The 13,482-nt window shown below is 43.1% G+C and overlaps 1 protein-coding gene and 1 pseudogene across 1 annotated transcript in view; both read left to right on the top strand.

Moving 5' to 3' along the window:
• The first annotated feature begins 416 nt into the window (after positions 1 to 416).
• Positions 417 to 7,271, top strand: LOC103742787 (annotated as a pseudogene).
• A 999-nt stretch (positions 7,272 to 8,270) lies between these two features.
• Otoa (otoancorin) overlaps positions 8,271 to 13,482 on the top strand; it is a 79,772-nt gene continuing 74,560 nt past the window's right edge. The window contains exons 1-5 of the mRNA XM_008843890.2: positions 8,271 to 8,361; positions 9,217 to 9,245; positions 9,337 to 9,367; positions 9,485 to 9,512; positions 11,419 to 11,506. Coding sequence (XP_008842112.1) covers positions 8,271 to 8,361; positions 9,217 to 9,245; positions 9,337 to 9,367; positions 9,485 to 9,512; positions 11,419 to 11,506 — 267 coding nt within the window. The remainder of the gene's footprint in view (positions 8,362 to 9,216; positions 9,246 to 9,336; positions 9,368 to 9,484; positions 9,513 to 11,418; positions 11,507 to 13,482) is intronic.

Genomic DNA, 13,482 nt, shown 5'->3' with positions numbered 1-13,482 from the left:
GGGCAGAGTAATCAATCCATTTATGCGAAGAGTTAGGCAATGCCAAGGAGATTTGGATTAGAGAATGCTGGGATGCTTCTAAGTTCCAGAGACCACTGCTTATCATGGGGTTTCCCTTTAACACAGATGTTCCTGTTAATACTGAAAGAGGGTGCAATCACCTATTTGGGGTGGGCTGACCTGGAAGTCAGCAGAAGCAAAGTGCAGTTTCTGGTTCAATTTCTGGTCTTCATCCCACTTGGCCCCTGATCATCCTTGTGTGTGCTTCCTCCTGCCTTTGGCCTCTCACCTGGCTTCTTTGTAGCCTTCTGGCTACTCTGCTTAGTTCTCTTTCCTATTTCTTCCCACATTTGCCCAAAACAAAATATAAACAGTAACAACAAAACCCCAAACAACCTTGCTTAAAAGAAACTGCGATGGAGAAAATGTCATTTACACAAGCAGACACAAGAGGTGCAGCATTAGTGACCACGTTGTGTAAGATCAAGGTGCATGCCTATGCAAACCTATATGCTATTGGTCAGTTCTGCAGTGTGGCCTTTCACAATCACATGTGGCAAAAATGTGTTTATGAGGTTGCTATTGGTAAACACAGTGTTTCATAGTTAACACTTTAAAAAATATATTTTATTCATTATTTTGTTTTAGTGTATGAGTGTATTGTCTGCTTGAGTATAAGTGCACCAGTGTTGTGTAGTACCCGAGGAGGTCAGAAGAAGGTGCTGGATTCTCCTGGAACTGGATTTAGGATAGTTGTTAGCCACCATGCGGGTGCTGGGAATCAAACTTGGGTTCTCTACAAGAGCAGCCAGTGCTCTTAACCACTGAGCCCTCTCCAGCCCCTGTAAACACTTAAAAATCCATTTATGTGTTTATTTTTGCTTGTGAGTGTGGAGATATGAACATGCAAATTTCATTTATGAAATGTTTGTGTTGTCAAGAAATATTAGTCTCCTATTTAAAAAAAAAATTTATTGGCTGCATCTATGTAATGCCCAGGGAGGTCAGACGAGGGCATTGGATCCCCCAGAGCTGGAGTTATAAATGGTTGTTAGCTGCCCTGTGGCGCTGAGAATGAAACCTGAGTTCTCTGCAAAAGCAGTGAGTGCCAGTGCTCTTAATCTCTGAGCTATATCTCCACCCTCCTAGTCTTCTATTTTTTAAACACATAACCTCAAACCATTTGTGGTAGTCAGCTTTTCATCAATATAATGAAATAAATGAGATAATGAACTTATAAAGAGAAAGGGTTTATTTCAGCTCACAGTTTTGGAGGTTCCCCCATGACTGGTTGGCTCTGTTGCTTTAGGCCTATGGTGAGAGGGCACATCATATTGGGAATGGGGGAGGTGTAGCATGACTGCTTACCTTGTCAGCCAGAAAGCAAAACAGAAAGAGGAAGGGGCCAGGACACCACAATCCCTTTGAGGGCATACCTCCACTGACCTGAGGACCTTCCACAAAGTACAACCTCTTAAAGGCCTCACATCTCCCAACAGTGCCATCCTAGGACCAAGTCTTTACACCTGGGCTCTTGGAGGAAATCAGTCATCCAGACCACAGTGCCGTCTTCCACTCATGAGCTTCACAAATTAGGTGGCCATTGGAACTTGATGGGTATGATTTGCTGACCATCCATTAAAAGATGAGGAGAGGGCAGTCTAGATGGTTCATAGAATAAAGGCACTTGCTGCAAAGCCTGACGACCTGAGTTTTATCCCTGAAATCTACATGGTGGAAGGGAAGGACCAACTCCTACAAGTTGGTCTTCCGACTTCCACACACATGCTGTGACATGCTACAGGGCCCTCTCCCTGCAAGATAATTAAATAGATGCCAAAAAGATTATATTATAAAGATGAGGGCTCCATAGAAAATATGACAATATAGTTCCATTGCCAGATTTTAAAATGTCAGCAATAATTCTTAATTCTTTACAATCTTTATATATTCATTCAGGGCCCACATTTCTCCAGTTGTTTGCAATTTTTTTGTCTTTTTTTTAATGTATCCCAGGATGGCCTCAAACTTGCTATATAGCCAAGGATGACCCTGAACTTCTGATCCTTATACCTCCATCTCTCAAATGCTGGGATTACAGATTTGTGCCAGCATGCTTGATTTATGGGATGCTGGGGATTGAACCATGACTTTGTACGTGCTAGTCGAGCACTCTACTGAACCACATCCTCAGTCCTAATTTTTTTCTTTTTAATATTATGTTTAAATCAGGATCCAAATTAAGTCCATGTAAGTGATGGATGCATCTCTTAAGTCTTCCCTTTTCATTTGCTGAAGAAACTAGGTTGTTTGTTCTGATGTTTTCTTTTCTTTTGATTTTTAGACTTTTTGAGACAGGGTCTCCCTGTAGCCCCAGCTGGCCTGGAACTTATTATGTAGACCAGGCTGGCCTTGAACTCATAGAAATCCACCTGCCTCTTCCTCCCGAGTGCTGGGATTAAAGGCATGTGCCACTATGCCTGGCCATTCTGATGTTTTCTAATTGTGAATTTGCCTCATGTACCTGGGCAACTTAATGTCTTGAAAACAGAGCATCTCCCTCCCCTGTGTGTGTGACTCCTTAAACTTAACCTCATTTCACCTTGTGCTTGTTTCTCTGTGATCTCATCAAGTTTTCACATTTAAAAAGTATGCTGACTGCTTTGTGCAGATGGTGTCAGGCTGAACTGCTCCTCCAGGCTGAAGACTCAAATCTCATCATCCCCAGTGTTATCTATGCGGTGTAGTCAGTAGGCACCACAAAATTAGCACCCCAAAATGGAGCTCCAGCCATTCTCCTCCAAATTGGCACCAGGGTACTTTTCTCATCTTCTACCCTTTTACAAGTTCAGGTCCAAGTCCTTGGAGTTGGCTATGGCTTCTTGTTTTTACTTATTTATTTTTATCCTGTATATCCACACGTGTTGCCCCCACCTTTGAAATACTTCCAGGATCCAGCCACGCCTCCTCACCCTCACTGCTGTCTGGGACTGAGTCCTTGATAGATCCCTTACCTTGGCTGGTTTCCCTCCTATAGCCATTGTCCTGTCTAGGGAATCCCCAACAGGTCCTCTGGGATACACATTTTAACTGGGATCCAGTTAAAATAAAAGCCAGAACTGTGGGAAAGTGTGTCTCCTGCCGGTTTCAAGGCCAAGTGTTAAGTGCTTCCCTTGGCCCAAGAGGCTCTGTAGCTAAGGCCCTGGTTCTTCCCTGCTGCCTCCTGCCTCTGTCATCCTCACGTGATTTATGGGGGAACATGCAAATAAATCATGCTCCAACTTTCTTTCCCTAGACAGTCCTGTAATTCGTCCCCTCCTTTCCTCAGACGCCTGCATGCTGTTTGCCAGGGTGCCCATCCCTCCACTGGCTCTTTCCTCCCCCACGTTCCTTTTTCTCCATAGCATCCATCACTCCCTGACAAAACAATTCCTTGATTGCCTATTTATTTTCTGCTTGGCTCACCCCAACACAGCAACAGGAACTTAAGTTTTGCAAACTGCTGTATCCTTAGAGTGTAGTATAATGCCTGGCCCAGAGTGATGCTCAATAAATATTTGATAAATGAATGCATGAAATAATCACACAGATATAAATATGCATTACAGCCGTGCCTAGTGCCATAACAGAGAGCTATTGGCTCTTTCTCCCAGCTAATTGTCTTGTCTTAGAGAATTCACAGACTGCTTGCTTGGGAGGCTTGGGATTTGTGGTGAGTTAAGTTAGCCAGGCAAAAAGAGAGGGAGGAGTCTTCCCAGAGGACCTTGACTTGGGGAAAAATGACCTGTTGGAGGGACAGAACGCTGCTCTGAGTCAGAGCCTTGGGGAACTAGGGCCAAAGAAGTGATAAGACCACTGAAAAAAACGGTTTGGGAGCTGGAGAGAATGCTCAGTGGTTAAGAACGCTGGCTGCTCTTGCAGAGGGCCTGGATTCAGTCCCCAGCACCCACATGGCAGCTACAACCATCCCTAACTCTAGATCCAGGGGATTCAACACCCTCTTTTGGCCTCTGTGGGCATTGCACACATGTGGTGCACTTACATACATGTAGGCAAAATACTCATACATGTAAAATAAATAATAAATAAACAAAAAAAAATAAATAAGTTGGGTTCTATCCTGAGGGTAGAAACACAGGAAAGTGACAGGCATACATGGGAATTTTGGAAAACAGTAACCTGGCATATTTGGTGTTAAAAACTCATACATAGAGCTTGTTTTGAGCAAAGCTCTGTTCAAAGTGACATTATTATTAACTACTTTTCTCCTTATATGACAATATAAGAAGGGTACCATTTTTTACCCCATTTTATAGCCAAGGTGTAGGGGATTAAGCAGACTGCTTGACTTCACACAACTAGTAAGTGGGAGAACTGACTGAAATCAGGTGGTGTGACTCCACAGCCCATGGGTTTTCTTTGTTTAGATAGCAGTTTAGATACAATAAAATCCACTCATCCGAGCACATATTTCAATGAAATTTGGTGGGCTGGGGCTTTATGTAATACCAACCACAATCGAGATATACATTTTTTTTTCTTTTTTCTTTTTCTTTTTGGTCTTTTTTGAGACAGGATCTTCCTGTAACCCCAATTGGCCTGGTACTCGCTATGTAGACCAGGCTGGCCTCGAACTCACAGAGATCCTTCTGCCTCTGCCTCCTGAGTGCTTAGGATTAAAGGCATGTGCCACCACGCCCAGCCCAGGATATAGAAATTTTAATCATCTTCCCTAAAATTCCTTTGTGCTCTTTTCCAGTAAGGCCTCTCACTGTATCCTTGAAGTGTCCCAGGGGAGCCGTGACTTAGTTTCTGTCACTGTAGATGATTAACTGTCTTGGAGTCCCACATAAATGATATCATGCAGTATGTCCTAATTTTTGTGATTGGTTTGTGTGTGTGTTTTTTTATGTGTGTGCACATGTGTGTACATGCATGTGGTGGCCAGAGGTCGATGTCAGATGTCCTCCTCAATCACTCCTTGTTTTTTGAGACAGGGTCTCCCTCTCTCTGAACCTGGAGCTTGCCAGTTAGGCTAGACTGACTGGCCAGCAAGCCCCAGGGATCCTTTTGTTTCTACCTCCCTAGCAGTGGGATTACAGTCACATGCCACCACACCCGGTGTTTGGGCACTGGGGATTTGAACTCAAGTCCTCATGGTTGTGTAGTAAGCACTTTACTCACTGAGCCACCTTCCCCAGCCTCATGCCTGGCTTCTTTCATTCAGCATGTGCCTGATACTCATCTGTGCTGTATATTGCAGTCATTTATTCTTTTTCCCATGAACATCACATGTTTTTTCTCCTTTGCATGATTAAAATTGTTTTACATTTTGAAATATAGATGGATAGGAAGTTTCAACACATACAAAGAAGTCTGACACAGTCTTCACCCCTTTCCACTGACAGTTGCCTCTTGTATAACCTCAGCACAGTATCCAGGAAGTAGACATGGCCTCTTTTGACCATTCCTGAGATACTTCATCACAAGGGCTGCCCTGATGCTGAGCATGTGGAAAGCTTTCTGCTTATTGTTTTTTTTTTTTTTTGTCTTTATGAGACAGAGTTTCCCAGCTGGCCTGGAACTCACTATGTAGACCAGGCTGGCTTTGAACTCACAGAGATCTGCCTGCCTCTGTCTCCCGAGTTCTGGGACTAAAGGTGTGCACCACCATGCCTGGCCCTATTGGTGTTTTTATTCATCTTGATTTAGTGGCTTCTTCAGTACACAGCCTAAGGATCCCTTCTCAGATCTCCAGAACTTGCTCTGTGCAACTCTCTTTTCTCCAAGTAATCTTCCCTGGCAGCCTGGCTGCCTTGTTCTCCCTGAACACCTAGTCTGCCTCCTTAGCTCTGTGGGACTTCTAGGCTTTGCCTGCCTTTGGACTTCTTGTGCCATGGGCTGGAGCTTCTGGGCAGTAATAGGAGCAGTGATCTGGCTCAGCTTGGTTGCATCCCCTCCCTCAGGGATCTGTCTTGTGCTACCTGGTAACAATACCTGGAAACCTTTGTTTTGTATATTTTAGTTGCTCTTCTAATTTTTTAAGGTGAGAAGTTTATTATTTTTATTGCTGAGTAATGTTTCATTGGTTTAATTGAATGGATCTATGTCTTTAACCTTCTACCTGTTGGTGGACATTGGAATTGGTTTTCAGATTTTTAGGCTATTACCAATCTTTGTGTGGGCACGTTTCCATTTTTCTTGCTAAGTATCCAAGACTGGAATTCCATTTTTTTAAGGTAGTGTCTCATGTATCCTAGGTTGCCCTTAAATTTACTACATAGCTGAAGATGACCTTGAAGTTCTGATCCTGTAGCCTCTACTTCCTGAGTTCTGGCATTACAGGTAGGTAGCACCAATGCCCAGCTTATGAGGTGCTGGGGATTGAACCTAGTGCTTTGTGCATGCTAGACAAGCTTTCTACATGCTAAGCCGCATCCTCAGCCTCTGTACTTCCTTGATTATAGAGTATTGTATATTTAATTTTATAAGACTCTGCCCAAACAGTTTTCCAAAGAAGCTGTGTGAACAGGGCACGAGCGTTCGCATTGCTCCACAACACTGCCAACATTTGATGATGTCAGTCTTTCACCTTTAATCATTTTAGTGACTATGTGGGTGACTTTATTGTGGGTAGTCTCATCATGGGTGATTTCATCATGGTTTATTTTTGCATTGTTCTTGGTTTATCCTGGGGATAATAGGGAGAAAGATGACATGAGTAGATTTGAATATTGAAAACAGCAATCTGTCCTATTTGCTTATTTAAAAATTCACATTGTGTTCCCAGCTCACTTGGCCACATACCAGTGCTGCCTCTCGCTCAGCCAAAGGAGAAGGGGGTAAGTAAGGAGGTGTCTGTACTATGGCTCATAAAAGCAGACTGCCCACAAATCCACCAGTGGTAAAGCACCCAGGAAACAACTGGCTACAAAAGCCACTCATAACAATGCGCCCTCTGCTGGAGGGGTGAAGAAACCTCTCACTACAGGCCTGGTACTGTGGCACTTGGTGAAATTAGATGCTATCAGAAGTCCACTGAACTTCTGATTCACAAACTCCCCTTCCAGTGTCTGGTGTGAGAAATTGCTCAGGACTTCAAAACAGATCTGCGCTTCCAGAGTGCAGCTATTGGTGCTTTGTAGGAGGGAAGTGAAGTCTATCTGGTTGGCCTTTTTGAAGATACCAACCTGTGTGCTATGTATGCCAAACGTGCAACAATTATGCCAAAAACTATCCAGCTAGCACGCCACGTATGTGAACGTGCTTAAGAATTCACTATGAGAGAAAACGTTTCACTCTAAAAATTTTTCTCCCTTCTTCTTCCTCTTATCAGTAGTTCTAAATGTTAGATTTTTTTCCCCCATGGGGTCAAAAGGTACCTAAGTACATGACTGCGAGTGGAAAATAGGGGACAGAAAGCAAGTACTGGCAGTTTTTCATTTTCACTTGTGTGTGAATTTTTAATATAAATGCAGGACATAAAGCATTAATGCAAGTCAAAAGGTTTCAGTGAATGCTTTAAAAGTTCAACTTTATAACAATTATAAGTAAACCTGTTAAGTTTTTCTGGACTATGCCAGCATTTGGATTTATTTTAAATAAGCAAATGTCTTATTGACGGCAGCTAAATGGTGTTTGCAGCCTTTTTATCATACAATAGATTCCATCTGTTCACTATACTTATTCTGAGTTGTCCTACATGCAAGTACATGCTTGGGAATGCTGTTGGTCTCTGTGCTGTTCCTGTAAGTTTGCTTTTAAAAGACATTAAACTATTAAAAAAAATTCCACCTATAGAACTCGATCTGAACAAAGCCCCTGTTTGAAATGACTTACTATTAACTAATTTTCTCCTCATATAACAGTGTAATGTGATAATCTGTGTGCTTATTGGACAATTTTATTGTATCTAATTTAAGAAATAACAGTTTTTCCATTGGCTTGTCTTCTTACACAATCGTAAGGTTTCTTACATCCTGGATCTAGAACTCATATGGCAGAGAATAGAGTGGGTACTTTTAACCACTCCTCTTTTCTGGGTGCAGTGGAATCTGGGTGGTGGTAAGAATATAAATAGAATATTGAGGTCATTGCGGAGAGTGATGGATGTACCTTAGATACATACTGGAATTTAAAAATCATTTAAAATTTTTTGAGTGATTTTGGATCTATGTGATCATTTTGACTCCTGATTATTCTTAAATACATTTTTAAAAGACAAGGAAAGGAACCTGGATCACTTCTGTGCTTGACTTAACTGCAGGAGAATGTCTGGAGAACCCAGGGTGTGCTCCCTTCTTCTGTTCCTGTTTCTCAGTCATGAAGGTGTGTGTCAGAAAGATCCAAGCTTCAGGCAGGGTAAGTCCTGAGGAGGAAGGAACCACCTTCTGCAGCTGCCACACATTTGAGGGGATGGAGCCGGATAGGTCAGTTAGGTTCATGAGGTAGTCAGGTGATCGGGGTGCTGGCATGGTTGTGTATGTGCATTCCTGTGTCTACGGGTGGGTGTTGGCTTTTAGGGTTATTCCAGAAGGTTTTATATTGTCTTTTTAAAAAATCAGGTGTATTATTCATACAAAATAATGGTTCATTATACAATTTTCTCACTTTCACACAATGGATCTCAATCATATTGACCCTCACCCCATCACCTCTCTTGTACCCATTCCCCACTGGTTCATTAGATTTCACAGAGAAGACATTCAGTGTTTGCCTTTGAGTCTGGATTATTTAACTTAACATGATAATCTCCAATTCCACTGATTTTCCTGCAAATGATGTAACTTCATTCTTCTTTAAGGTTGGATGATATTCTATTGTGTATATACACATTTTCTCCACTCATTCTTTCATTAATGAGATCCCAGGCTGGTTCTGTATTTTGGTGACTGTGAACACTGCCATACTGAACACAGATGTGCGAATATTCCTATGGTATGCTGACTTATTCCTCTGGGCTGTGCCTACGAGTGGGGTAGTGGGATCACACTGAGTTCTACTTTTATTTTTTGGGGTCACCTCCACAAACAATGGCATGCAAGGGTTCTCAAAAGGTTTTGCACACCAAGGTTTTCTCACACCAGGTACAGGTATGATTAACATTCACTGACAGTTTCCTTCCTGAGTGGCTTTTGCTGGGCTCTTATTGTAACCACATTTGTGTTTCTGAAGGTCATGTAATTCAGTTCTAGTCATCCAATGGTTTCCTTACAGATTTACATCCATTGTTGCAAAAAATGGCGGTGAGTGTTCGATTTCCTTTGAATCAAAATCCCCTCTACTGGCATTGCCAAATTTGAATATTATACTTGATGTTATCTCTTTGTCTTTTAGGAAGAAATAATAGAGGGAAGTTATCTGAATGGTAATGTCCCCAGTCTGTCCCTGTGTGTATCTTCTGAGAATTTCAAACAGAATATGGATATAATGTCTGTGCAATGACTCCCTTTAAAGAAATCTCTTCATTTTATCCCCACTGTAGCATTACTGGATCTCATACAGTTTCACAGGTAATCCTCCTTAGACTAATGGGATGGGAGGGATGGAATAGACTTTTCATAATAATCCTTAGAGGAAATCTCTTAATTGTGAAAAGTAATATGTACTCATTTCAAAAAGTATTAATCAATGCACAGTGTTTTAAAACTGGCACTCTTGTTCCCCAAACACTTAGTGCTCCTGTGATGTAGTATGAGACCCGGGATGTCTGGGTGCTCCTGAGACAGCCACGTTATTCTAAGTGCTTGGTGTAGAGAAATGCAGCTAATCCTCACCACCCCTCAGGATGGGTCTGGTGGCTATCTCATTGGGCAGAATACAGAATAATGAAGCTGAGGCTTGGGGAGGGAAAGTGGAGGCTACACTGCTGGGTAGTGGTGTAGAGTTGGGGTATGGCCCTGTCAACTAGCTCCAGGGCCTGTTCCTAGCACTAATCAGCTCTGTGCTGCTTCAGGTCTGTGTGAGAGACTGGCGATATGGGGTGATGTGGGGGGTTGCAGAAAGGCCACCATCAACACTGCATTCTAACATGCATTCTCAGGGGCTGGAGAGATTGCTCAGTGGTTAAGAGTGCTGGCTGTTCTTGCAGAGGACTGGGGTTCAGTTCCTAGCATCCATATGGTGACTAACAACCATGCATAAGTCCAGGTCCGGGTGATCTGATGCCCTCCTTGGCCATTGCATGCATGGGTGTGCTTACATACATGCAGACAAAACATTAATTCACATAAAATAAAAATAAATAAAATCATAATATACATTCTCTGAAGGAGATGTGGGAGCCTCGGGACCCATAACAGGGACAGCAAGGTGAAAAGTTCTTGTAAATCTTCCTCTCTGAAGGAGAATTCCAAAGGATGGTTTTGGATATACTCTCTCAGGCTACAGTTTTTATTTATTTACTCATTTGCCCATCCGTCCATCTATTTATCTGTGACAGTCAAGGGATTATCAAAACCTGTTTGTGGGGCTGGAGAGATGGTTCAGAGGTAAAGAGCATTGGCTGCTCTTGCAGAGGACCCGGGTTCAAGTCCCAGCACCCACATGGCAGCTTAACCACTGTCTGTAACTCCAGTTCCAGGGGATCCGATATCCTCTTCTGACCTCCACGGGCATTGCATGGCACAGGTGCACTTACCTACATGCAGGCAGTACACTCATATACATAAAATAAAACTAACGGATAAAATATTTTTAAAAACCTGTTTGTGCTGGGCATGGTGGCACACACCTTTAATCCCAGTACTCAGGAGGCAGAGGCAGGTGGACTTCTGTGAGAGTGAGCCCAGTCTTGTCTACATAATGAGTTCCAGGCCAGCTGGGGCTACAGAAAGACGGGTCTCAAACAAACAAACAAACAAACAAACAAACAAACAAACACTTTGTTGGTAAGGGCTAGGGAGTTGACTCACTCAGTAAAGTGTTTGCCTTGAGAGCATGAGGACCTGAGTTTGAACTCCAGAACAAGATGCCAGACATGGTGGCACATGCTTCCAATCTCAGTGCTGGGGAGGTGAGAGAGGAGGGGACTTAGGGCTCGCTGGCTGCCCAGTCTAGCTGAATCAGTGGGCTTCAGGACAATGAAAGACCCAGTCCTAATGACACCCCAGGTTATCTCCAGGCATCCATATGCATGCAAACACTCACACCTGTCCATAACTCCAGTTCCAGGGGATCCAGTATCCTCTTCTGACCTCCACAGGCATTGCATGGCACGGGTGCACCTACCTACATGCAGGCAATACACTCTCTCCCACTGTGGCAGGTGACAGCATCTCCTATATCCAGGCATAAAAGTTCCTAGCATCTATGGCCCATTCCCACCCTCATCCCTGAGCCCCAGGGCACACAACCAGTGCAAGGCTGTTTGCAGGGAAACTTGTCATTGTGACTTTCTGCCATCTGTCTTTGCTGAAGCTCCCATGTATGGACTGAGGACCTGCCCCACAGAGTCCTGGCCTATCTGAACTCACAGAACGTGGCTTTCACCATCCCTGGCCTGCAGGTGTGTATCTGAGACCCATCTCTACATTCTGGTCTCGGTGCCCACTGATGACAAACTCGGGATTCAGGAGCATTGGAGAAGTGTGCAGGCTGAAGGGACAATCTTCCTTTAGATCAGGAAAGTGTCTTGACCAGTCTTCATTGAAATATGGTACAAGTTCCTTTGTCTTCTTTTCATTTCTCCATTTTTTTTGTGGTGAAATGGTATATTAAAGTATAGGCTAACTGCCAGCAGAGTCCCCAAATTACAACAACTCAACGAATTTACTTTATTTTTTTGTATAACAACCCGGAGCTAAGCAAGATACCCATAAAGGAGAAGCAGCTGTATTTAAAAGGTGGTCTGGCAACCCAGGCTCCTTTTGCCCATGGTTAAAGCACCATATTTTGTCTGTTCTCTAACCCAAGGAGAGGGCTAGGAAGAGGCACTGTAGGGTGACCATCTTTTTGTCTAAGGATGTGACTTAGGAGCTACGTGATTCCTTCTGCTTGCATTCTACTGGCTTACAGGCTGTAGTCACATCTTAGTGCAAAGGAACTGCACCTAGTGGAAACGGGAGGAACTTGATTAATAAAAGAATACCAGGAGTGTATTAGGTAGACAGTTTTCTATTCTTGTAACAAAATACTCTAGGCCAGGTACTTTGTAAAGGAAAGAGTTTTGTGCTGGAAAGATGGCTCAGCAGTTAAGAGCACTTGCTGCTCAATCATGAGGACCAGAGTTCAGGTCTCAGCACCCATGTGGGGTGGCTCGCAAACACCTGTTACTCTAGATCTGATGTCCTCTTCTGGCCTCTGTGGGCACCTGCATACACGTGTAAGCACATACTCACACAGACACAAACAAACATGTATAGAATAAATATTTTTTGTTTGTTTTTTGGAGACAGGGTCTCCCTGTATCCCCAACTGACCTGGAACTCCCTCTGTGTACACCAACTGGCCTCAATCTCATAGAGATCTTCTTGCCTCTGCCTCCTGAGTGCTGAGATTAAAGGCATGCATCACCATGCCTGGCAATTTAAAAAAAATTGTTTTATTCAGATCATAGTTTTAGAGGCTGACATCCATAAGCATGATGGACCCCGCAGATATATACCCTCATGGTGGATGCCATTGCTGTGGTGGGAGCACCCATGAGAGGGAGATAATGCTTGGTGAGACGTGACTCTGGGGCTAGATTCATGGTCAGTCTCACTCTTTTCAAACAAACCTCTCATAAGAACTAACCAGCGTCTCATGAGAACTACCTCGATTCCTTCCAAGGGCAGTGTCCCTATGGCCTCCCAGTAAGCTCCACCTCTTAAAGATCACATAATCTCAATTATCACTTCACTGGGGACCAAGCTTCTAACACATGAACCTTGGGAGAAAAAACACAGCCAACATACATGTGGTGATGGCAGTGGATATTTGCCTAGAGCATTAGTAGGTCATGGTGGGTGTGTTGTGCTTAACTGGGCTTCTTGGCATGGCTGTTAGCTCTGCATGCTGTATTGTGAATAGCATGTGGGGAGCTGCTATTTCAGTATTCACAAATGACCACCCTGTTTAACAAAGAACTCACACTATAGGCTAATGAATAAAGGTCTAACATGGTTCTTTGTTATTTCCATTTTAGCTTACTTTTTATTTTACTTTATTTTTTAAAAATTTATTTCATAACCACATAATTAGTAGAAGCATTTCATTATAACAGCATTGACATAATAACAGTTTCCAGAGCAAAGTTTAACTTACTTTTAATGAAAACAAAAATATGAACCAATATTCATATCAGAACTGCATTCAGAGAGCTGTCTGTTTACCCACTAGCTGGAGGTGGCTGTTGGGCCCACCCGGCATCTGTCCTTGAAACTTAACGAGAAGTAAGGTTTTCTCATATTGGTAGGTATATTACTTCTCTTCCTGTATGCAGTGCATTTATTCATTCACTAGCTCTACTTCCTTAGCGTCCACTTTCTTAGCAGTCACAGT

Source organism: Nannospalax galili, unplaced genomic scaffold, assembly GCF_000622305.1.
Source record: "Nannospalax galili isolate Female #2095 unplaced genomic scaffold, S.galili_v1.0 scaffold381, whole genome shotgun sequence".
Lineage (NCBI taxonomy): Eukaryota > Metazoa > Chordata > Mammalia > Rodentia > Spalacidae > Nannospalax > Nannospalax galili.
The sequence above is the reverse complement of the archived record's forward strand: the minus strand, read 5'-3'. Positions and strand labels throughout refer to the sequence as shown.